The sequence below is a fragment of the Mastomys coucha genome, unplaced genomic scaffold, assembly GCF_008632895.1.
Source record: "Mastomys coucha isolate ucsf_1 unplaced genomic scaffold, UCSF_Mcou_1 pScaffold11, whole genome shotgun sequence".
NCBI lineage: Eukaryota > Metazoa > Chordata > Mammalia > Rodentia > Muridae > Mastomys > Mastomys coucha.
Window position 1 is genome coordinate 2,669,736 of NW_022196893.1, and position 18,687 is coordinate 2,688,422.

An 18,687-nucleotide genomic window follows, 5' to 3' on the forward strand; every position below is an offset into this window, starting at 1 on the left:
TCATGAACCCATTCCTTCACTTTTGTCTCATTTCATTGGACCTCCCTCTACATCCAAGCATGATGGCCTTGCCCTTCTGCCTTGAACAGACCAAATAACCAGATCCCAGAGCTTTTCTCTCAGGTGTTCTTCGTGCCCAGAGAATGGCTTCTCCAGAGACTCATCTGGTCTCTGCTCAAAGGCCCTTTCACCTGACTGTTTCCTCGAAAACGTCACACAGACAACACTCACTCCACTGACTGTGTTCCCTCACCCTGCAGAACCTTTTTTAGTTTGTGTTATCACTAATATTCCATTGATGTCTGTGTTTATTTACTGCCTCTCTGCTCTGCTGGGACACAAACCATTCAGAAGAAGGTGCTGGATCTGGGTTTTTTTTACTATCTACCGTGAGGGCCCAGAACAGTAACTGCCACATGGTAGATGCCCGGTACACATTTGTGGGTTGAATAAGCTGCATTTTAGATGGATGTGAGCCACTTGCAAAGACCCTAGCAGTGGGGAAAACTGTGTAGGTCAGAGGTAAATGATATCAGAAAGAGGGAAAGACTATATGTAAAAATGTTTTATCCAGCCATAGCCCTAGAGAATTTGGCCTGCAGTGTTGTATGGGATGATGCCAAAATTGAGGGTTTTTTGACACTTATTGGGTAAAATAAAAAATGTGGTCTCAGAGACTTTCAGAAGCATGCCACACCTTAGATTCACCTGGTCTCATCCTGCATCAGACCCTGCTCTGGTGACAGTGGACATTAAGAGGATGATCGTGAACAGAGCTCACTCTTTCGCCTCCGCAGGGAATGGAAAACAGACACCTTTAGTGTTCTACCTAGACAGATGTCCCTCCTCTTTCCCTAGGTTATTTCACAGAAAGTTGCTGGTTATTTACAAGATTAATTCAGGACCAACCCAGCTTCATCTCTCTGCTGATAGGAATAAAACACTGAATGGGTCCTGAGAGGAAGGACAGAGGACAAGGGAGGATGTGAAAACCTGGCTGTTGGTTGAGAAAAATACCTGAGAGTGGTACCTCCCTGCCTGCCTGTGAAGGGCGGGGAGCAAGAAGCATGAGTCCCCCTCACAGACAGGAAGCTGTGGGGTCTCTGCTTCCTCAGCAGGCCAAGATCTTACATTATTTCAGAGGACAAGTCCCTCGGATGAAATGAAAATGAGCTATGTAGCAGCTGTGAGATCAGGAAGAGCCCCCTTGCCTGGATGTGAAACATAACAATCTAGAAGGGCAGACAAATGTAGAGGTTTGAATGAGAAATATCCCCCATAGGCTCACAGATTTGAACACATGGTGCCCGGTTGAGGAGATGGAGTAGGTTGTAGTCTTGCTGGAGGCTAGCTTTGCATGTTTATAGCCTCATGATAATCTTTGTCCTCTTCTCTGCTGTAGATCTGCACTTAAAGCTGCGGAGCACTGAGCTTCTTGCTCCTGTTACCACGTCTGCCCTCTGCTGTCATGCTTTCCCCACCTTGATGGACTCTCAATGCTCTGGAGCCACTCCAGCCCAAATAAACTCTTCTGTCAGTTTCCCTGGTCATCATGTTTTAGCACAGCGTCAGAAAATGAATATGAGACACGATGGCACATAAGAAGCTTGTGGCAAGAAAAGAGAAAGGCAAAGAAGCCTACTGAGTAAAGCAAGTGTCCCTACCATTAGGCTTCCAGTACAGAGGTAAAAGCCTAGGGTAGGACCAGAGATGAGAGAAGGCTGTGAAAATGTGTCCTCAAACTTGCATCATGAAGCTGCCTCTCTCCTGCAAAGAGCAGAATCTTCACCATCCATTTAGGGGTAGCCACACTGTAGTCAGGTATGTCCCCGGAGGACACGCTGCTGACATCCCAACACCCATAGACACCAGATGCCTCCCAGAGATCTCTTGAGGCTGAAATGATCTCCTCCAGCACTTGCTGGGCCATTTGTGCAATAAGTCAAACTCTGCTAAGGGAAAAGAAGTTGAATCTAAGCTTTGCACCTCTAAAACATCAGAGGCTCGGCATCAGGTATAAGATACATTGGAGCTGTTTGACCCGATGATCCCATACCCAGATATCCTACTCTCTTTTCTAACAGCATGCAGTAATAAAACTCCTGACTGGGTTTTGTAAAACTGTCTGGGGCCCTCAAGGTAGAAACCAAATAAAGCCAGAATTGGCTGGGAGGTTTATCACAGCTCTAAAGCCCCCTTAGGCCTTAGAGACCATAGCCGCATTTCTGCCTCTGCAATAACTCCTCTCCATGTCAACTGGACAAAATCACAGCCTAGGACAATGCCACTTCTTCCAGGAAGGTCCAACAACAATAAGAATTATAGGCAAAATGGGGAGACACATTAGAGATATACATTCCCTACTATCATCCACAAATGAGTGAGTTAGCATCTCAAGAGCTGGGCACAAAGTCACCAGCAGCTGTGTTAGCTTCAGCTGAAGCCAGAGAGCAGCTGCTGTGCGCGTCCTGCTCTTGACAGGTTCTTCTGGAATAAAGAGTGATTTTACTAACAGTAGGTCTGCTTCCTGAAATTTTAATTTTCTTCTCTTTCAAGCTGCAGCCCAGCACAATATCTGGTTAAGTATTTGTAATTCATCACAAGGGCAGATTTTTCAAGTGATTATGGATGCCAAAATGTTAAGCAAAACTGCTATTTCCAGGGCAGCTTGTTTGCCCATGGAGAGAGAAGAGGCTGATAAATTCTAAACAGCAGCAAATCTAGCTCGGATGTGTTAACGTAGCCACTGATGGAGCCATTAGCATACAAAAGGCTTGGCTGTGCCCGTCAGCTAATGTGTGCCTTATGGTCTCTCCATCAGCTCTTTTCCATGCCTCCAAATGTCTACAATGATCATTTTCCACTGTTTGCATCTGAAACCTGGTGTTCTGGGACTACTTAGAATGTCCTAACAAAACCCTGGCTCCTGGCCCTGGAATGAATCAAATGGTAGCCTGTGGCCCAAACATTGCTCCCATCTGATCCAGCAGGAAGTTTTAACAATGGAAAGTGGAACAAATGCCACCCAAGCTGCCACTGACAAAAGCCTGTCCGTGTTTCTCTCTGAAACCTGACAGAAGTCAGAGCTAGTGGGTCTCATGGTGTTCGTGTTTGGCAATCATGAGACCTCAGTGCCAAGGGAAACAGATTAAAGTGATACACATCTGGAGAACCACACAGGATGTAGCTGATTGGAAAGTAAGAGTCCTGAGTCTCTCTACAAGGAGCTCAGAGCTGGGAAAACAGCTCACGGTTTTGATCACTTGGATAGAGATAATAAAGCTCAGGTTGGGAAGGGAGTGAAGCCAGGCAGACTTGGCTCTGATCACTGCCCCCACGCCCCATTAGAGTCTGGGTGATGCTGGAGACCATGATACATTTCTTCAGAACCCTAGTTACTCAACCGAGACTAAGCTACCATACCCCCATGGTACTTTGTGAAAACTACATGACAAATGTGAAAGGAAAGTTGGGGTGGGGAGATGGCTCAGTGGGTAAAGTGTTTCTCTCATAAGCAAGGAAGGTCTGAGTCTGAGTATCAATAAATTAGCACTAGTGGAAAGAGACAGATTCCTGGAGCTCATGGACCTTACACTGTATCCAACGTATCTAGTACAGTTGAGGAGCCTTGTCTCAAATTCTATTGTGGAGGAAATAATATATTCAGTGGAAAGAAAATGCCTAATATTGATCTCTGGCCTCCACACACGTCTTCACACACATATAAACAACTATACACACATGCAGAGGAAAAATTGCAAAGTTGCAGTCCTGCCCTGCAGTGACTGCCAACTACTTGTTTCTACCTCCTCTTGGCACTATGCCTGCAAAGATGTGTGCCATTTGAAGAGTGTGCCCTCCCAACACTGGCACCTAGGAAATAACAAGGGCAGTACAGGGAGCCTTTGTGTTGAGGGAAAAGGGAGCCTGAATTCTGAGAGGGCCATCTAGTTAGTTTTCATTAACTGGTGGGAGGAAACCAGAAGATGTTAAAATAACCAAAAGGTCCTTAGAAGGTTGCTGTGAGCTTGTGCAAAGAGCAAAGAACAGAGATCATGAGGAGTTTGGGAAGGGAACTGGCTTCTCACTGTGAGTTTCCATGAACTCCTTCCTCACAATTCAGTATTCCAAATATTACACTTAGCCAAAGTTCTTGAGACATTTATGTCTTCTCAAGAGAACATCCCTCTAGGACTTAGTGCAAAGAGCTAGGTGACATGCAAATTCTCTTCTCCCCTGTCCAAGGTCCATACCCAAGTGACCAGATACCAGTCCTCGGATCTGCCCTTCTCCACCCTACACAGTCATGTTGTGTGCCCAGAGATCTGATTTCACATTTGATTCATTTTTTTTCTGGTACACAAATTACTCAAGACATTATCAATGTATATTCCACGTGATTCTATATATTGGATAAGTTTTTCATGCATATATAAACTAGTGTTTCACAGGTGTGAAACACTAATAGTGTGGATGCAAAACTAAGAAGAAAAGTTCTCACTCCTGTGGTTTGATATCCTAGTGGTGAGAAGACAAGTTCTCAACAAGAATCATATCATCCAAGTGCTGATGGGATGGCTGTCTGTGGGTGGACAATAGACCTTTAGTTTTAGAAAGAGTAGGACTCCTGGAAGCCTAGAATATGTAAATGCTGTAGGCTCACTCTGGCTCTGCCTCTTGTGATAGAACGTTCCAGATTCAGATACAATTGCTTGGTTCCTAACTCCAATTGACAATGCTTCCTGCCTCCTCCTTACCTTCTAGATCAGGCAAATGGGTAAGCTATGGCAAAATGCACCATATCTCTCTCCACCCTAGGCAAGCACGCTTTATCTACTGTGCTGTAACAAGGGGCTAGGTATCTCTGCAGCCTGGGTACCAATTCTCTGCATTCAGCATGCCATCAGAGAAAAACGTCAGCATTGTCTAAAGTGAATGCATTTAACTTGCCAAAGATTCTGCTGTCTGCTTATGGCTAATCTCTAAAATCCCTTACCTGCTCTTTTAGTCTGTCTTCATTCACAGGTCTCTATGCCTGGTTTTAAAACCTATTTCATTCCTTCATGAAGCCTGAGTATGCAGCCTGAGGCGTGCTTCTTGATGCTTCTTCAATGGAAAGTGATGGGGAGGAAATAACAGGTGGCAAGCAAGAGAAGCAGAGACACAACTTCTGAGTAAGTCATCCTGTCTCAGGCATTCCTGACTCAACCAGGGACTAATGTCACAGGAAGCTGCTTCCAAGCCCACAACATCTCAATTAGTTGCTTCTCTTTTCCATTTTGTTGCAGGCATTAAATTCAAACAATATTCATAGGATGAAACACAGCCAGAAATGGTGAGAAATTCCAGACTATAAGAGGGGCAGAGGCCCCTGAATACCCAGAGTCACCACTTGTAAGTCACTAGAGGCAGCAGAGCAAGAGACACACCCTCAGTTCTCCCAGTGCACCCTGTAGCAATGTCTTATTGCTTCCCTGTGCTAGACCGTGGCCCTCAGGAACCACCTTCTGCCTTTGACCTAGTCTTCTCCCTGCCCAGCCTGTGAACTGGGCCATGTTGGAACCTCAGCAACTGCTGCATCTTCCATGTGTCCAGCTCTAAACTGAGCTCCCTGACTGATAGTCTCCCTCTTCCCCATAATTGTTTTCAAACCCAAATGGATAGGTCCAGAATGCAAGTCTGGCTCCTCACTGTGGTATCAAACATCACAATGAGCAAATGCAGTCAGGCACAAAGAAGTCAGAACATGCTGAGCACTGGGGTAAATATTTGATGAAATTTCAAACAGATTTGGGTTGGATAATGGTATTATGGTTCAGTTTCTCATAAAATCCTTTATCTTTTGGAGACAGTGTGCTGAAATATTCATATGCAAATTGTAGCACTAAGAATTGCTTCCAAACTCAAGCCTGGTGGTGGGCAGACTGAGTGTCGATATAAATAAAACAGACTTTTCAATGACTTCATAAATGTTGAAGTGGATATGGAGATATAGAGGTTCACTTAGCTATTCTTTCAACTTTTGCATATTTTCCCATAATAGAACACAGTGAAGGCAGCCCATATTGCTCTATACTTCATACAAAATGAAAACCACAGTCTTCCAATGGCCTCCAGGGCTGAACACTAATTGTTCTCAGGTTCTTTTAGCTTCATTTCCCCTGTTAGACCCTTGCTGGCTCTAAGAATGCCTTACCTAGATATGCCAAGCAGCCGCTGCCCCAGGGCCCCAGCTAAGGCTGCTCATGTCCTTTCCACAGCTGTCAGCCTGGCCAGCTACCTCATTGCCTGAAAGCCTGCTCAAGCCCATCATTCTCTTTGGATCTTTCTGTATCAACTGCTTAAACACTAACAGCTGTGTCTGCATCCCTCTGCCTGCCAGAATATCAGCAGTAGGAGGGCGGTTACCATCAGTAGACCACCACCACGGCCAGTCAACGATGAAGAAACTTTTGTTGAAAGGATGAACTTACAGTAGAAGGAAAGGGAGAGAGATATAAGGCTAGGGTAGGATAAAAGGAAAAGACCAAAAGAGCAAGGAAAAGATGTGGAAGGGGGAATGGAAGGGGCAAAGTCCCAGTACAGTTTCAGTGAAGCTAGAACAAAAGGGCAATGACTGTGGCTTTTTAGGGTTTTAACTGATTCATGCCCAAACTAGAGAAGTATAGATGACGCTATTGGATGTGATCAGTGCACAGAAGTCATAGGAGCTTCCCTCTAGGAACACTTTCTATGTCTTGTAAACATCTTCAGCATCCCATTAACTACAAGGCTACAACAGAGGGCATCATCTGCTACATTACTCGCCGGAAGCCCAGCAGCCTTCTCTAAGCTGGGCTTCCCCCCTTCTCTTCTGAATATCTCATCATCTTTATCCATCTCCCAAGAGACCTGATATAACTTAGCTTTAGAGGACTTAGAGCATCAGACTGGAGAGCTCTATATCTTTTGAGCAAATTCTGAGACAGATAACAGGATATCTATGCAGTGTCAGAGCTTAGCCCAAGGTGTGGAAACATGTGGTACATTGAGATTGCACAAAAGACAGGCAGCCTTTGGAGAAGTATGTGTTCTTGGGCAGGAATACCTGAAGGGCCATTGAGCAACTTTGTTCTATGGGGGTCTAGCCTTGACTTACAGAAGCTATTGCCAAGTCTGGCACCTAGCTGGAGCTTTCTACATTAATGTCTCATTTTGCTCCAGCCACAGCTCTACCCTACCTTCTCCATATTTTTGCTTCCCTTGAGTCTCCTTGTCCTGTTCACTAAATCTCAAAAACTGATATATGTGTTCAGTTCCCAAACAGGACTATGCCAAGGTCATTTTTTAGATGTGGTTGAGGTGGCTCACAGAGTTTAAGCACTTCTTAGCATGGCAGCAGCTGATTTGTGAAGCATACACAGTAGGTTCCAGGCAATCCCAGACAATAAAGTGTGGGCCTGATCAGCCAGTTCCCACAAGATGTTCCTTTTCCATTTGGTGAGTTAATTAAAGATGTGAATAGAAACTGTTCATAGTCATTGTTAAGTGGAGATTTCTGTGTACCATTCTATCAGGGAGAGCAGCACATACAGAAGTTCAATGACAGTGACAAATAAACACTAAGTATATAACATGTGAACATGATTGCCTTCTCTTAAGATTGCATGTATGTTCAGAGAATAAGAGCCCCAGCACTGCAACAATTTGCTTCTTATTCTGAACTTCCTTTCTCACAGCAATTCAGACATCAAGAAGTTTCACCACTGTGTGTTCTTGGGCAGGAATACCTGAAGGACCATTGAGCAACTTTGTTCTACGGGGGTCTAGCCTTGACTTACAGAAGCTATTGCCAAGAAAGCAATAGGCTTGCAAAGACCAAGTGGCATACAAGGGTCACACAGCATGCATGTCAAGCCCATATACTTGTTTCAAAGCCTAGGCTCCTTCTACTACAGGGGAGAAAGCAATATGTCGACCACTTCACTTGGCTGACAGTGGAAACTGAAACTGGCTATGGATGAGTATCCAGAATGTGACTCTCTTTGTCTTCCACCCATAGTGCCTAGGACACATCTTTCAACATCTCCCCTGAACTTTACAGTGAGCTTCTCTTAGAGTCTTTAAGGTTCAGGATACTTAAATTCAACAGAGTTTGAGAGTTTACCAGTAGACAAGGACAGATAGCGTCTGTTGAGTGAAAAGGGTCACACATGATTCCAAGATGAAAGATGTAAAGTGTTGTGGGCCCAGGTCTCTCAGTCAATCCATGGCATGCATATAAAACTATCCACCAAAGGAGCTACATAATCTTCAGGCTAAATGGGTCACTAAAGTAGGGGAGGGAATGCCTCCATCAGATGCCAGGACCTCTGCCAACCCATGGGTCAATAGTTCCATTGCCTCTAGATGCAAACCTGTAGAGCAGAGAAGCTAGCTGTGCCAGAAGCTGCCTGTCTCACTATTGGATTAATTTAACCTGTGGAGAGCTCCATGTGGGAACTAGAAAAATGAGCACAAGCTTCAGAGTTAGATTCCAGCAGATGTACATGCATTCTTCTAGGGACTGGGGACACATTGCTGAACCTGAGTCCTGGCCCAGTTTGTCATGTAGCATCCGGCAGCTTGCATACACTACTTTAGCCCTCCTACAGAAACCTGTTACATTATTCCAGGTGTAGAAAACTTTACATATGACAGCTACTAAATTAAACTAAACTTAATTATGTCAAATCGACTACCATGAGATAAAATGTTCAATAACGATATAGATCTTTAAATTAAAGTTGTAACATGTTTGCAGATTGCAACATTTGTCTCTATTTTCTCTTATACTTTTCTCCAAATTAAATTTTCCTCATCATGTCCTGTGAGAAGCTCTGGCTATTGCTTGCCTGGGTCAATTGCTGATCCCTGAATTATATACCCTAGTTGGCTTCTTTCTTTTAGGAATTCTGAATTCTGACCCGGGACGGGGGTGTCTCTATGTATCAGGCACACAGCCAATCACAGATTCTTCTCCATGTTTCCAAGGCCCAGATCACCAAGATGGATCCTTAACCAGATTAATGAGCTGAGCGAAGTCTTTCAGTTTTCAAAATTCACTGCAAGTTCCTGAGGCTGAAGAAGCTGGACAAGAAGACTTGAGTCCTCTGTCAGATGACATGCCATGGTGGCCATGAAATTGAAGCCAGTGTGGGTGGGTGGGGCATCAGAAATGGAGCATGGTTTACTTACTCGGAGACCTTGAGGCCCTGGAGGTCCATCTCTGCCTTCTGGACCAATCAAACCCTTTGGAAAAAAGGAAAAAGGAAAGAATGTTACATGTGGACTTCCATGGCATGGCATATGTTTTTCCCTTTTGCTCTCTTTGGACAGGAACATGTCACTGCATCTAAATAGGAAATTATGGGGTCAGAAGAGAAGAAGCAATCCATGATCTGCCATCTACCCTAAAATATACACACTTTTAAAACATGGTTAACCAGGAAGACATGAGCAGTGTCACACACTTTGCAGAAGAGCACAGGAGGAACAGCATGGGTAATGTAAGTAGCTTGAATAAAGCACAGAGAGAAGAATAACCTAACCCAGTGTATAACTCTTAAATATTTCCACTCTTTCCAATTGCTGCCTCAGAAGGAATTAGCTTGGGTTTTCTGACAAAAAAGCAAAGTATTAAAGTTAGTACAAATGGAGCCTGGAAAGATGGCACCATTGTTAAGAGCATTTGTTGCTCTTTCAAAGGCCCTAGGTTCAGTTCCCATGACTCACATGGTGGCTGGCCACCATCATGGCACAAGTTTAAGGGGATTCTATTCCTTCTTCCAACCTCCAGTGGCACCAAGCGTACATGTAGTGCATTTACATACAAGCAAGCAAAACACTCATCCATACGTAATAATAGTGAATCTTAAAAAAATAAAGTTGGTGCAAATAAAATTATCTAAGAAAGGTGCACGTCAATTAGAAAAAGAATGTTGAAGGCTGTAAATTTTGTGTGATCTCTAGGGTGGGAGTCAGCAGACATTGCCAAAGCCTAATCATGTCTTCTATATACTGGAGATGGTGTATTCATCTGCTAAGCAACTGAGAAGACTACATGAAGAGTGAACCCTCAGGCCTCAACACTCCATCATAATTGTTCAGAATATGTGAGACCCTCAACTCAAGCTCTGGCTCTGTCACATCCTGCTGAGTTTTTTTTCCAGAAATGTCTTCCTTGAACTTTTTTCCTTATCTTAAATAATAAGTATCACATAGGCATGGTTCCTATGGTCAAATGTTACACGACTCTTTGGTGAGCAGTCTGTATTTAGAGCCATGCTCTTTTCTTTCTATGCCACCATGTAAGTAGTAACGTGAATCCATCTGTGGCATGGTATGTAAAGCATGCACAAATTCTCCTTCCTCATAAGGAAGTGGCTTATGCCATGCATTAATAGGATTACCAAAACCTGCTTCATCCTCAGGAAGGGAGGAATGTCGCCAGCATTCAGATGAAGAGTGTCATGTGCTATTCCTAGGATATATTTTCCTCTCCCTGGGGTTGCTGAGGTTCACAAACTCAAATTTTTTCTATTCTCCACTGAAGTCATTAAAGCCAGCTTCCCAGTTTGGGTCAATTCTATGAATATTTAAGGAGCAATGGATCTAGCTGTGGATGGACTCTGAGGTAGGTGCCACTGGGGATTCAAAATAAGGTAATGATGCAGGACACAGGTTGAAATCCATGTAGGCTTAGCAAATCTCTGAGAACACTGATTTGTATATCAGTCCACTTAAAACTCTCAGAGCATGATTATGTAATGAATGATGACAAGGGTAATTTTCAAATTAGAGATGAATCTAATTGAGTACTAGAGTCACCAAGTATTGTTAGCAGAGGTACAAATCTACATTTTGGAAGGATACCATAGGTTGTGTGGTCAAGGCCTTTGGCTTCTAATTGTAAGTGCCTTTCATGGCCATCCTGCTCTTTATCCACTCCAGCTATGTCCCACTAGAATATTCTCCTGAGTGTTCATTAGCAGGGACATCTCCCCACAAGTACTCATTAAGTTACCATCATATATAAACCTTGTGGATTTAAATACAGGAAAAATATTGATCCTGGCCTTAAGAAGTTTACTCCAAGCATAGCAATAAAATGACTCCTAACAGCATATTTCTATACCAGTTGATCAGAGCACTATTCAATCTTCTTCAGAGAAGCTTCTTACAATATGTGGGACTTAACACAGAGATCCATAACTGGAGAATACAGACTTTGTAAGCACTCAGCCCTAAAAGGGATGTCTTTTGTTTCATTTTAGTATTTTTTGCCATTGATTTTTAAAAACCTTTTTAGTTTGCTTGTCTGATTTTTTGGTTTGTTTTTTTTTGGGGGGGGGTTGTTCTTTATTGAGAGAAGAAGGGAGAATAAAGTTAGGTAAGTAGGAAGGATCCAGGATGAGTTGCTGAAGGGAAAAGAACATGATAAAAACATATGAATGAAAACAAAGGTAATAAAAATGAAGGAAGAGGGTAAAATACACAAACATATACATGTATGCAGAGATAAATGTAACTTTTAAAATACATTGCATAAAAGATAACAAAAAATTAAAGTCTAGTTCTAGAATGGTGTTCCCTTTTAACAAAACCTTTATCTGAGTGATTCCTGAACTCTTGCAAAATATTATCAACAACTTGTACTGTACAAAGTCCTACTCTATAGCTGTCTCCCGAGAGGCTCTGACAGTACCCAACTAATACAGAAGTAAACGCTCACATCCATCCATGGGACTAAGCATGGGGTTCCCAATGAAGGAGCTAGAGAAAGGACCCAAGGAGCTGAAGGGTTTGCAGCCCCTTAGGATGAACAACAATATGAACTAACTGTACCCTCAGAGCTCCCAGGGACTAAACCACCAACCAAAGAGTACACATGGTGGAACTAATGGCTCCAGCAACATATGTAGCAGAGGATGGCCAAGTTGGTCATCAATGGGAGGAGAGGCACTTTGCCTGGTGAAGGTTCTATGTCCCAGTGTAGGGGAATACCAGGGCCAGGAAGTGGGAGAGGGTGGGTTGGTGAGCAGGAGGACAGGGGAGGGAACAGGGGTTTTTATTTGTTTTGTTTTTCTTTTTCTTTCCTTTTCTTTTTTCTTTTCTTTTTTTATTTTTTTCAAAGGGGAACTTGGAAAGGATATATCATATGACATTTAAATAAAGAAAACATCTATTAATAAAAAAAGACATGAGTGTACAGCACAGGAGACCATCTTCAGTACCTTGGACAGTTCTTCCAATAGCAGTTATTGCTGCCAAGAAAGTTTCAAGGTCCTCCCCACTATACAATTCATGATGAAAAGCACCTACGTACGCTACAAAGACAGACACTCAGTTCGATTTTTTGTTTTGCTTCTTAATAGCTTTTCAAGCCACCCAACCACAGCCACAACAATTTCTTCATCATGGCAGATAAGAATAGAAACTCATTGTTTTCCAATCGTGGATGTACACTATATATTTCCATACACACAGAACCTAATTCTTTCAAATACTGCAGAAAACTTTTGTCCCAAAAGTTTTGATGTTAAATTGTTCTAATTACACTGAAATCAAACACTATTTAGGTTTCTTTTATTTTCTACCCATCACAGTGTCCTAATAATGAACAGGCACTAAATCTTAGCATGAATCAATTTAGAGATACAGTTGCTTCATTTCCCTCAATAAAATAAAGTGATGTAAAATAATCAGAATCATGTTGCCTAGAAATGTAACTTTAACCCCAACCCCAAGAGAATTCACTATTTCAAATGACCCCAGTGGAGTTCACTGCATTTTTATTAATTATCCTTAGAATCTGAACGTTTACCATGAATGATGACAGGAACCCTTCATCTCCTCCTAGCAAATGGTTATTTTTTACATCATTAGGTTTTTAACAGAGGCAGAAATTAATGGCTGTACACACAGAGCCTCCACACAGTCAAAGCTAATTAGAGGGGTGGGGAAAGTATATACGCATGAAGTGGTTCGACTGACATTTAAGTGCCTGATCTGAAGAGAAACTGACACACCAAGAGTCCCTGATCACGGCCTGTTTCGGACAAGGGGCTCTGAACGCAGGCTGCTTGATATTTGTACTTGACTCTGTGCCAGCAGCAATGCCACCTACCCATAGTTCATTGTCCCATGAAGAATAGTGATAAACACAGCACCTCCCCAAGTGATAGCATGGCTTCTGAAATAATTCTGCATTCAGCAACATATAGACTATACATTTCTGGACCTATTGATATTAGGCACACCAACCATTAGGGAGTAGTGACTTACAGGTGCTCCTGGTGGCCCAGGTAGGCCTTGGTGACCTCTTGGTCCAGGGGCTCCCTGAAAGACAAACAAACAGGTATTAGTCACTATATTCCTCTCTGCATAATCAGGGACAGCACTACTATGGCCCTTCACTGACAAGAAGTTACTTCCCAAACTCCCAGAAGGCACAAAAGGCATGCAGGCATTTGACTCCCAGGTAGAAGTCAACTGGACATATCCCTGAGCCCAACCCCATAGCTGTGCCCTTTCTTCTGCTAGAGCTTGAATCCCCAAAATGGAAAGCCCCATTCTGCATACCTGCTCTCCCTTCAGGCCCTCTCTCTGCACCTGAGAGACAAACAGGATTAGCAAAACTGTCATCAATTTCCTCAACAGTAATGAGCCACCCTCAGTTCCATTTCAGGTATCCACTCCCGCATGCCATGATGCCATGGTTTCCGACTCTTCTCAAATACGATCCAATGTTTGTTGTGGAATGCTCTTTTTGTTTAAGGTTTTAACAGCATACATTAAGAACACGTAATAGTGGGGTTCATGGTGGCCTTTTCATGTAAGTTTCAGTGTTCCCTGATTCCTCCCTCAGCAACCACTGACTGCCTGCAGATCCTGTCATGAGATGAGTTCTCTATGCTTAGAGATCAATACTCTTCCAGTGACCCAATTCCATGACCTTATGAGTGCATGGGTCCTACCAAGAGTGACTCACCACAGATCCTGGCACACCAGGGGGTCCTGCAGGCCCCACATCTCCCTGCAGAGAGAAAGCACATCAACAGTTATTGTTGCCACATTCGCCTTTTGCCTTTTCCCAGGCTTTTACTTATCCTGAGCACCAAAAAAGATCCTCTCTCTGTGTCCCATCACACATATCAGCAATTTGTTTAGACATCCACCTATTTCATAGTATTCTGGAAGAGCACCCAATTCTTATCTCACCATCTAGCACATAGGCTACTGGAAGGTATGAGATTTTTTTTTTTCATTTTCTCTTACCAATGTCCACCTTTAGCTGGCTGTTCTGTGAGATTTGTCATAACTACACACTGTCTTATAAATAGCACTGGACCACCTTTCTGGAGATACCAGATATTGCAGGCTCTTTGCTGGACACAGAAACAGCAGGAATTTCCACCTTTGCAGAGAACCTTGTGCCAAGTTCCTGGTTTAGCATTTTATCAAACATCTACCCAATGAGTACAAAGAAAATGCTGTGAGGATTCCCATGCATTTTCATTATCTACAGACAGGCATACTCCATGTCTTCTCTTTCTTCATGTGTGGGTCACGTGGGCTACGTTGCTCTGCTTCTATCTGATTGCTCAGGTACCAGATAGAACCTTAATTCTAAATGAGATGTATCTGTCAACTATGGTAATACAAATCCCTGGATTCCATGACTCCAGTGGCCAATAGCTAAGGCAAGGACATTGCATTTATGTAACACCCCTAGCAGGAACACTTTTCTCTTACCTACAGCCCTACTCAAGCAGTTCAAAGTATTACTGAGTAAGTGAGCAAATGAATGAATGAGGCACTGAACAAAGATGAAAGCCTGCTAAATCTCAAAGCTAAGTAGAAATAATTAGCGACTTTGGGCATGCTTGCCATTCTCTACCACATTTGGGTGTATGGTAAACTGATGAGGCACATGCCCTATCAGCTCTCCCTTCAGGCCTCCCTTTGAGTCTAAAACCAACTCAGGTACTTCTCTGTCCAACCCCACCATATCCTATCTCTTCCTGCAGAAAATAATAACCACCAAGTGTACTCTAGCCACCCCACTTGCTCTTTGATGTGTTTTTCATGCGCATGTTTGTTTACAGGCATGTTCAGGGCACGTGTGTGTGTATGCATGTGAATGCCAGAGGTTAACCTTGGGGGTCTTCCTCAATCACGATTTATTGAGGCAGGATCTTTAGCTGAACACAGAGCTTACCAGTTTGGTTATGCTACTTAATCAATCTGTCCTGGGGATTCTCCCCATCTCTGACTTTTCCACCTACCAGATGCCAGCGTTGCAGGCAGGGCACCACACCAGTTTATTTCTTTATTTAAACAGGGTTACAGTGCTTTATTTACTGAGCATCTTCTCTGCCTCTCCAGTTACTCTTTTCTACGTCAAAAAGCTTGCATAGCCGGGCAGTGGTGGCACACACCTTTAATCCCAGCACTTGGGAGGCAGAGGCAGGTGGATTTCTGAGTTTGAGGTCAGCTTGGTCTACAGAGTGAGTTCCAGGACAGCCAGGGCTACACAGAGAAACCCTGTCTCAAACAAACAAACAAACAAACAAAAAAAAAACCTTGTATAAAACACAACAGAAACCTGCATCTTTACAAGCAAATTTCAAATTTAGATTTAAAAAATCTGCAAATACTTGAGTGACAGCTTCCCTTGCTGTGTATTCATTTTTGTCTCTCACCAAAATAATTGAGTTCTGCTTGACAGGAACCCTTACTTTCTCTGTTACCACACAAGGGACACATGCAAATGCATGTACACTCACTCACTCACTCACTCACACACACACACACACACACACACACACACACATACATGCACACCTGCACATGCCCACATCATGCATTTAAAGCATTCTATAGTTTGTCCAGGCACCTTCATAACAAGTACTCGTGAACATACATGTCCCATGTACTCAAGTTCTAGCTCAAATAATTTGTCTACATTTCTCTATGGATATTTGGCTGGTTCTACTTACTCTATACCTCCACAAGCTTTATTAATACTTTGGTAACATATGATTGGCCAAGGCTTGTCATAGTTAGGTTTTCCATAGCTCAGATGAAACACCACAACAAAAACAACTTGAGAAGGCAATGATTTATCCAGCTTACTCTTCATATCACAGTCCATTATCAAAAGGAAATCAAGGCAGGAACTTACACAAAGACCATGGAGGAATGATGCTTACTGGTTCATTTCTTATGGCTCACACAGCCTGCTTATGACACCCAGGACCACCACGCAGAAGTGAGCTGGTCCCTTTCATGTCAATCATGAAATGCCCTAGAGGCATGTCTACAGGCCAATCTGATAAAGACATTTTCTCAATTGAGCTTCTCTCTTCCTAAATAACTCTAGCTTGTATCAAGTTGACATAAAACTATAGTATAGCACATACCTATACTGTAATTTTGTGTGGATGTGCCACTCACATATAGGCAGGCAACATTATAGACAGCTAAATAATGAATGAATCTCTGTGGCTCATTATGAGAAGGCATAGCTTGTCATTAACATGATTAAACAAAAGCAATTACAAATAACAGTCATGAAATAAATCAATACATGTTTTAATCACTTGCAGGTCATAATAAGATAAAATCTCTTGGTATATTCAATTTTCATTGAGCAAGGTAATATCCTAATATTCATCCGTAACAATTGTGTAAGCATAACCAATAGTTATTGGGCAGTTTCTATTGGTGATGCCATTCTCCAAGGACCTAAGACAGATGAAGTCTTTCTCTGAGTTAACAATTTTTTCTATTTGAGAGATGAAGGAACCGAAGCAGAGAAATATAAATTTTTCAAAAATTTAATAGTGAATAGTTTAATAGTGAATATATTCAAATCTTTTCTAGAGTCATATTTTGAATTATAGAAAATGACTTTTTTTTTTTACTGATTGATTTAACTACTGAGAAAACTAACCCCTAGGATGACTCCTCCCATATTCTAGTATTGGTACACATTGCAAGAATCTTTACATTACAGTGGTCTCTAAGTGCCCAATTGTAAGTACAGAAGGAAGCTATTGTGATTTCCACATTGAGATTCTAAGAAGGGCTGTGGCTTCTACTGGGTGGTTTGTCATTTCTGTTTACTCAAACCATGGGCTCTGGGAAGCAACCTGCACACAGCACTATGGAGAAGCCTCATAGGCCCAAAGCACCAAGCCCACCAATGACTAACCACATAAGAAAAAGAATTTTAGATCCTACAACCCTAGAGCACTCTTGAAATAACTACAGCCCACCTCAGGAGACCTCCTGAGCTGGGATAACATGTGTCCCTAGATTATTGCTCTGAAATACCATGAAATCTTGAAGGATTTCTGATAAACTACAGAGGTTTGGAGTAATTTTTTTGGGGGGGTAGGTTTCAAAACAGGGTTTCTCTGTATAGCCCTGGCTGTCCTGACAGAGGTTTGGAGTAACCGGTTTGTTTGTTTTTTTTTTTTTTTTTTTTTTTTTTTTTTTTTTTTTTTTTTTTTGGTTTTTCAAAACAGGGTTTCTCTGTGTAGCCGTGGCTGTCCAGGAACTCACTCTGTAGACCAGGCTGGCCTCGAACTCAGAAATCTGCCTGCCTCTGCCTCCCAAGTGCTAGGATTAAAGGCGTGCACCACCACCACCCGGCATGAGTAATTTGTTATATAGCAATGGCTAACTGACATACTAGAGATGATCTACTTCAGTTTTCAACACAACCTAAGATGCTCTGATGTATATCACTGTCCATGTTATATGGTCATGTGGATTTAATAAAATCTGTCACGGGGTCTTAGGCAAGATGATATTTTTTGTTCTGTCTTTTGTCTGTAAAAAGAATGTCCCAGGGCTGGAGAGATGCTCAGTGGTTAAGAGCACTGACTGCTCTTCTGAAGGTCCTGAGTTCAAATCCCAGCAACCACATGGTGGTTCACGACCATCAGTACAGCTATGGTGCACTCGTATACATTAAATAAATAAATCTTTGAGCTGGGTGGTGGTGGCGTACGCCTTTAATCCCAGCACTTGGGAGGCAGAGGCAGGCAGATTTCTGAGTTCGAGGCCAGCCTGGTCTACAGAGTGAGTTCCAGGACAGCCAGGGCTATACAGAGAAACCTTGTCTCCAAAAAAATAAAATGTCCCAATGGTTCCAATGTCATTTTTCAATGACTGTGAGACAACAAAAGTCTATAAAATCTCATAATGAGATGAGAGCCACTAGACTATGTGAGCCTGGCTGATTTGTAATGATCTCTAGCAATGGCCCAAGTAATGTGATGACCTGTGACACAGACCATCCACCTTTGCATGAGAAGCAATAACTCACCATCTCCCCAAATATGAGAGCATAAACTAAGTCTTCTAATGCAACAGAAAGATTCATAATACAAGCAACACACACACACACACACACGCAAAACAGGCTTGTACAACAATCATCATTCTTTGATCTTACTGACTTGAACAAGTAACTCATTTTAGGATTTTGCATCCCTGCAGGAGCATATTAAAATCCTAATACTAGAATAATACAGCAATTCAAATCTCAATTGTAAAATAAGCCAGCCAGGGAAAAAGTTAACTCAGCTAGAAATGAAGCCAAGGTGAGCAAGAGAGGAACATAACATTCCCCAGCCCTGCCCCTCTGTTGGC

At 42.6% G+C, this 18,687-nt stretch overlaps 1 protein-coding gene and 1 long non-coding RNA gene across 2 annotated transcripts in view; one reads left to right on the forward strand and one right to left on the reverse strand.

Moving 5' to 3' along the window:
* Positions 1-1,534, forward strand: part of LOC116073530 — a 38,742-nt gene extending 37,208 nt beyond the window's left edge. Inside the window, exon 3 of the long non-coding RNA XR_004111854.1 lies at positions 1,403-1,534. This is a non-coding gene — a long non-coding RNA (uncharacterized LOC116073530). The remainder of the gene's footprint in view (positions 1-1,402) is intronic.
* Col22a1 (collagen type XXII alpha 1 chain) overlaps positions 1-18,687 on the reverse strand; it is a 248,131-nt gene that overhangs the window by 132,641 nt on the left and 96,803 nt on the right. Inside the window, exons 19-22 of the mRNA XM_031345491.1 lie at positions 14,012-14,056; positions 13,603-13,632; positions 13,306-13,359; positions 9,217-9,270 (exon numbers count right to left, since the gene is read on the reverse strand). Of these exons, the coding sequence (XP_031201351.1) occupies positions 9,217-9,270; positions 13,306-13,359; positions 13,603-13,632; positions 14,012-14,056 (183 nt within the window). The remainder of the gene's footprint in view (positions 1-9,216; positions 9,271-13,305; positions 13,360-13,602; positions 13,633-14,011; positions 14,057-18,687) is intronic.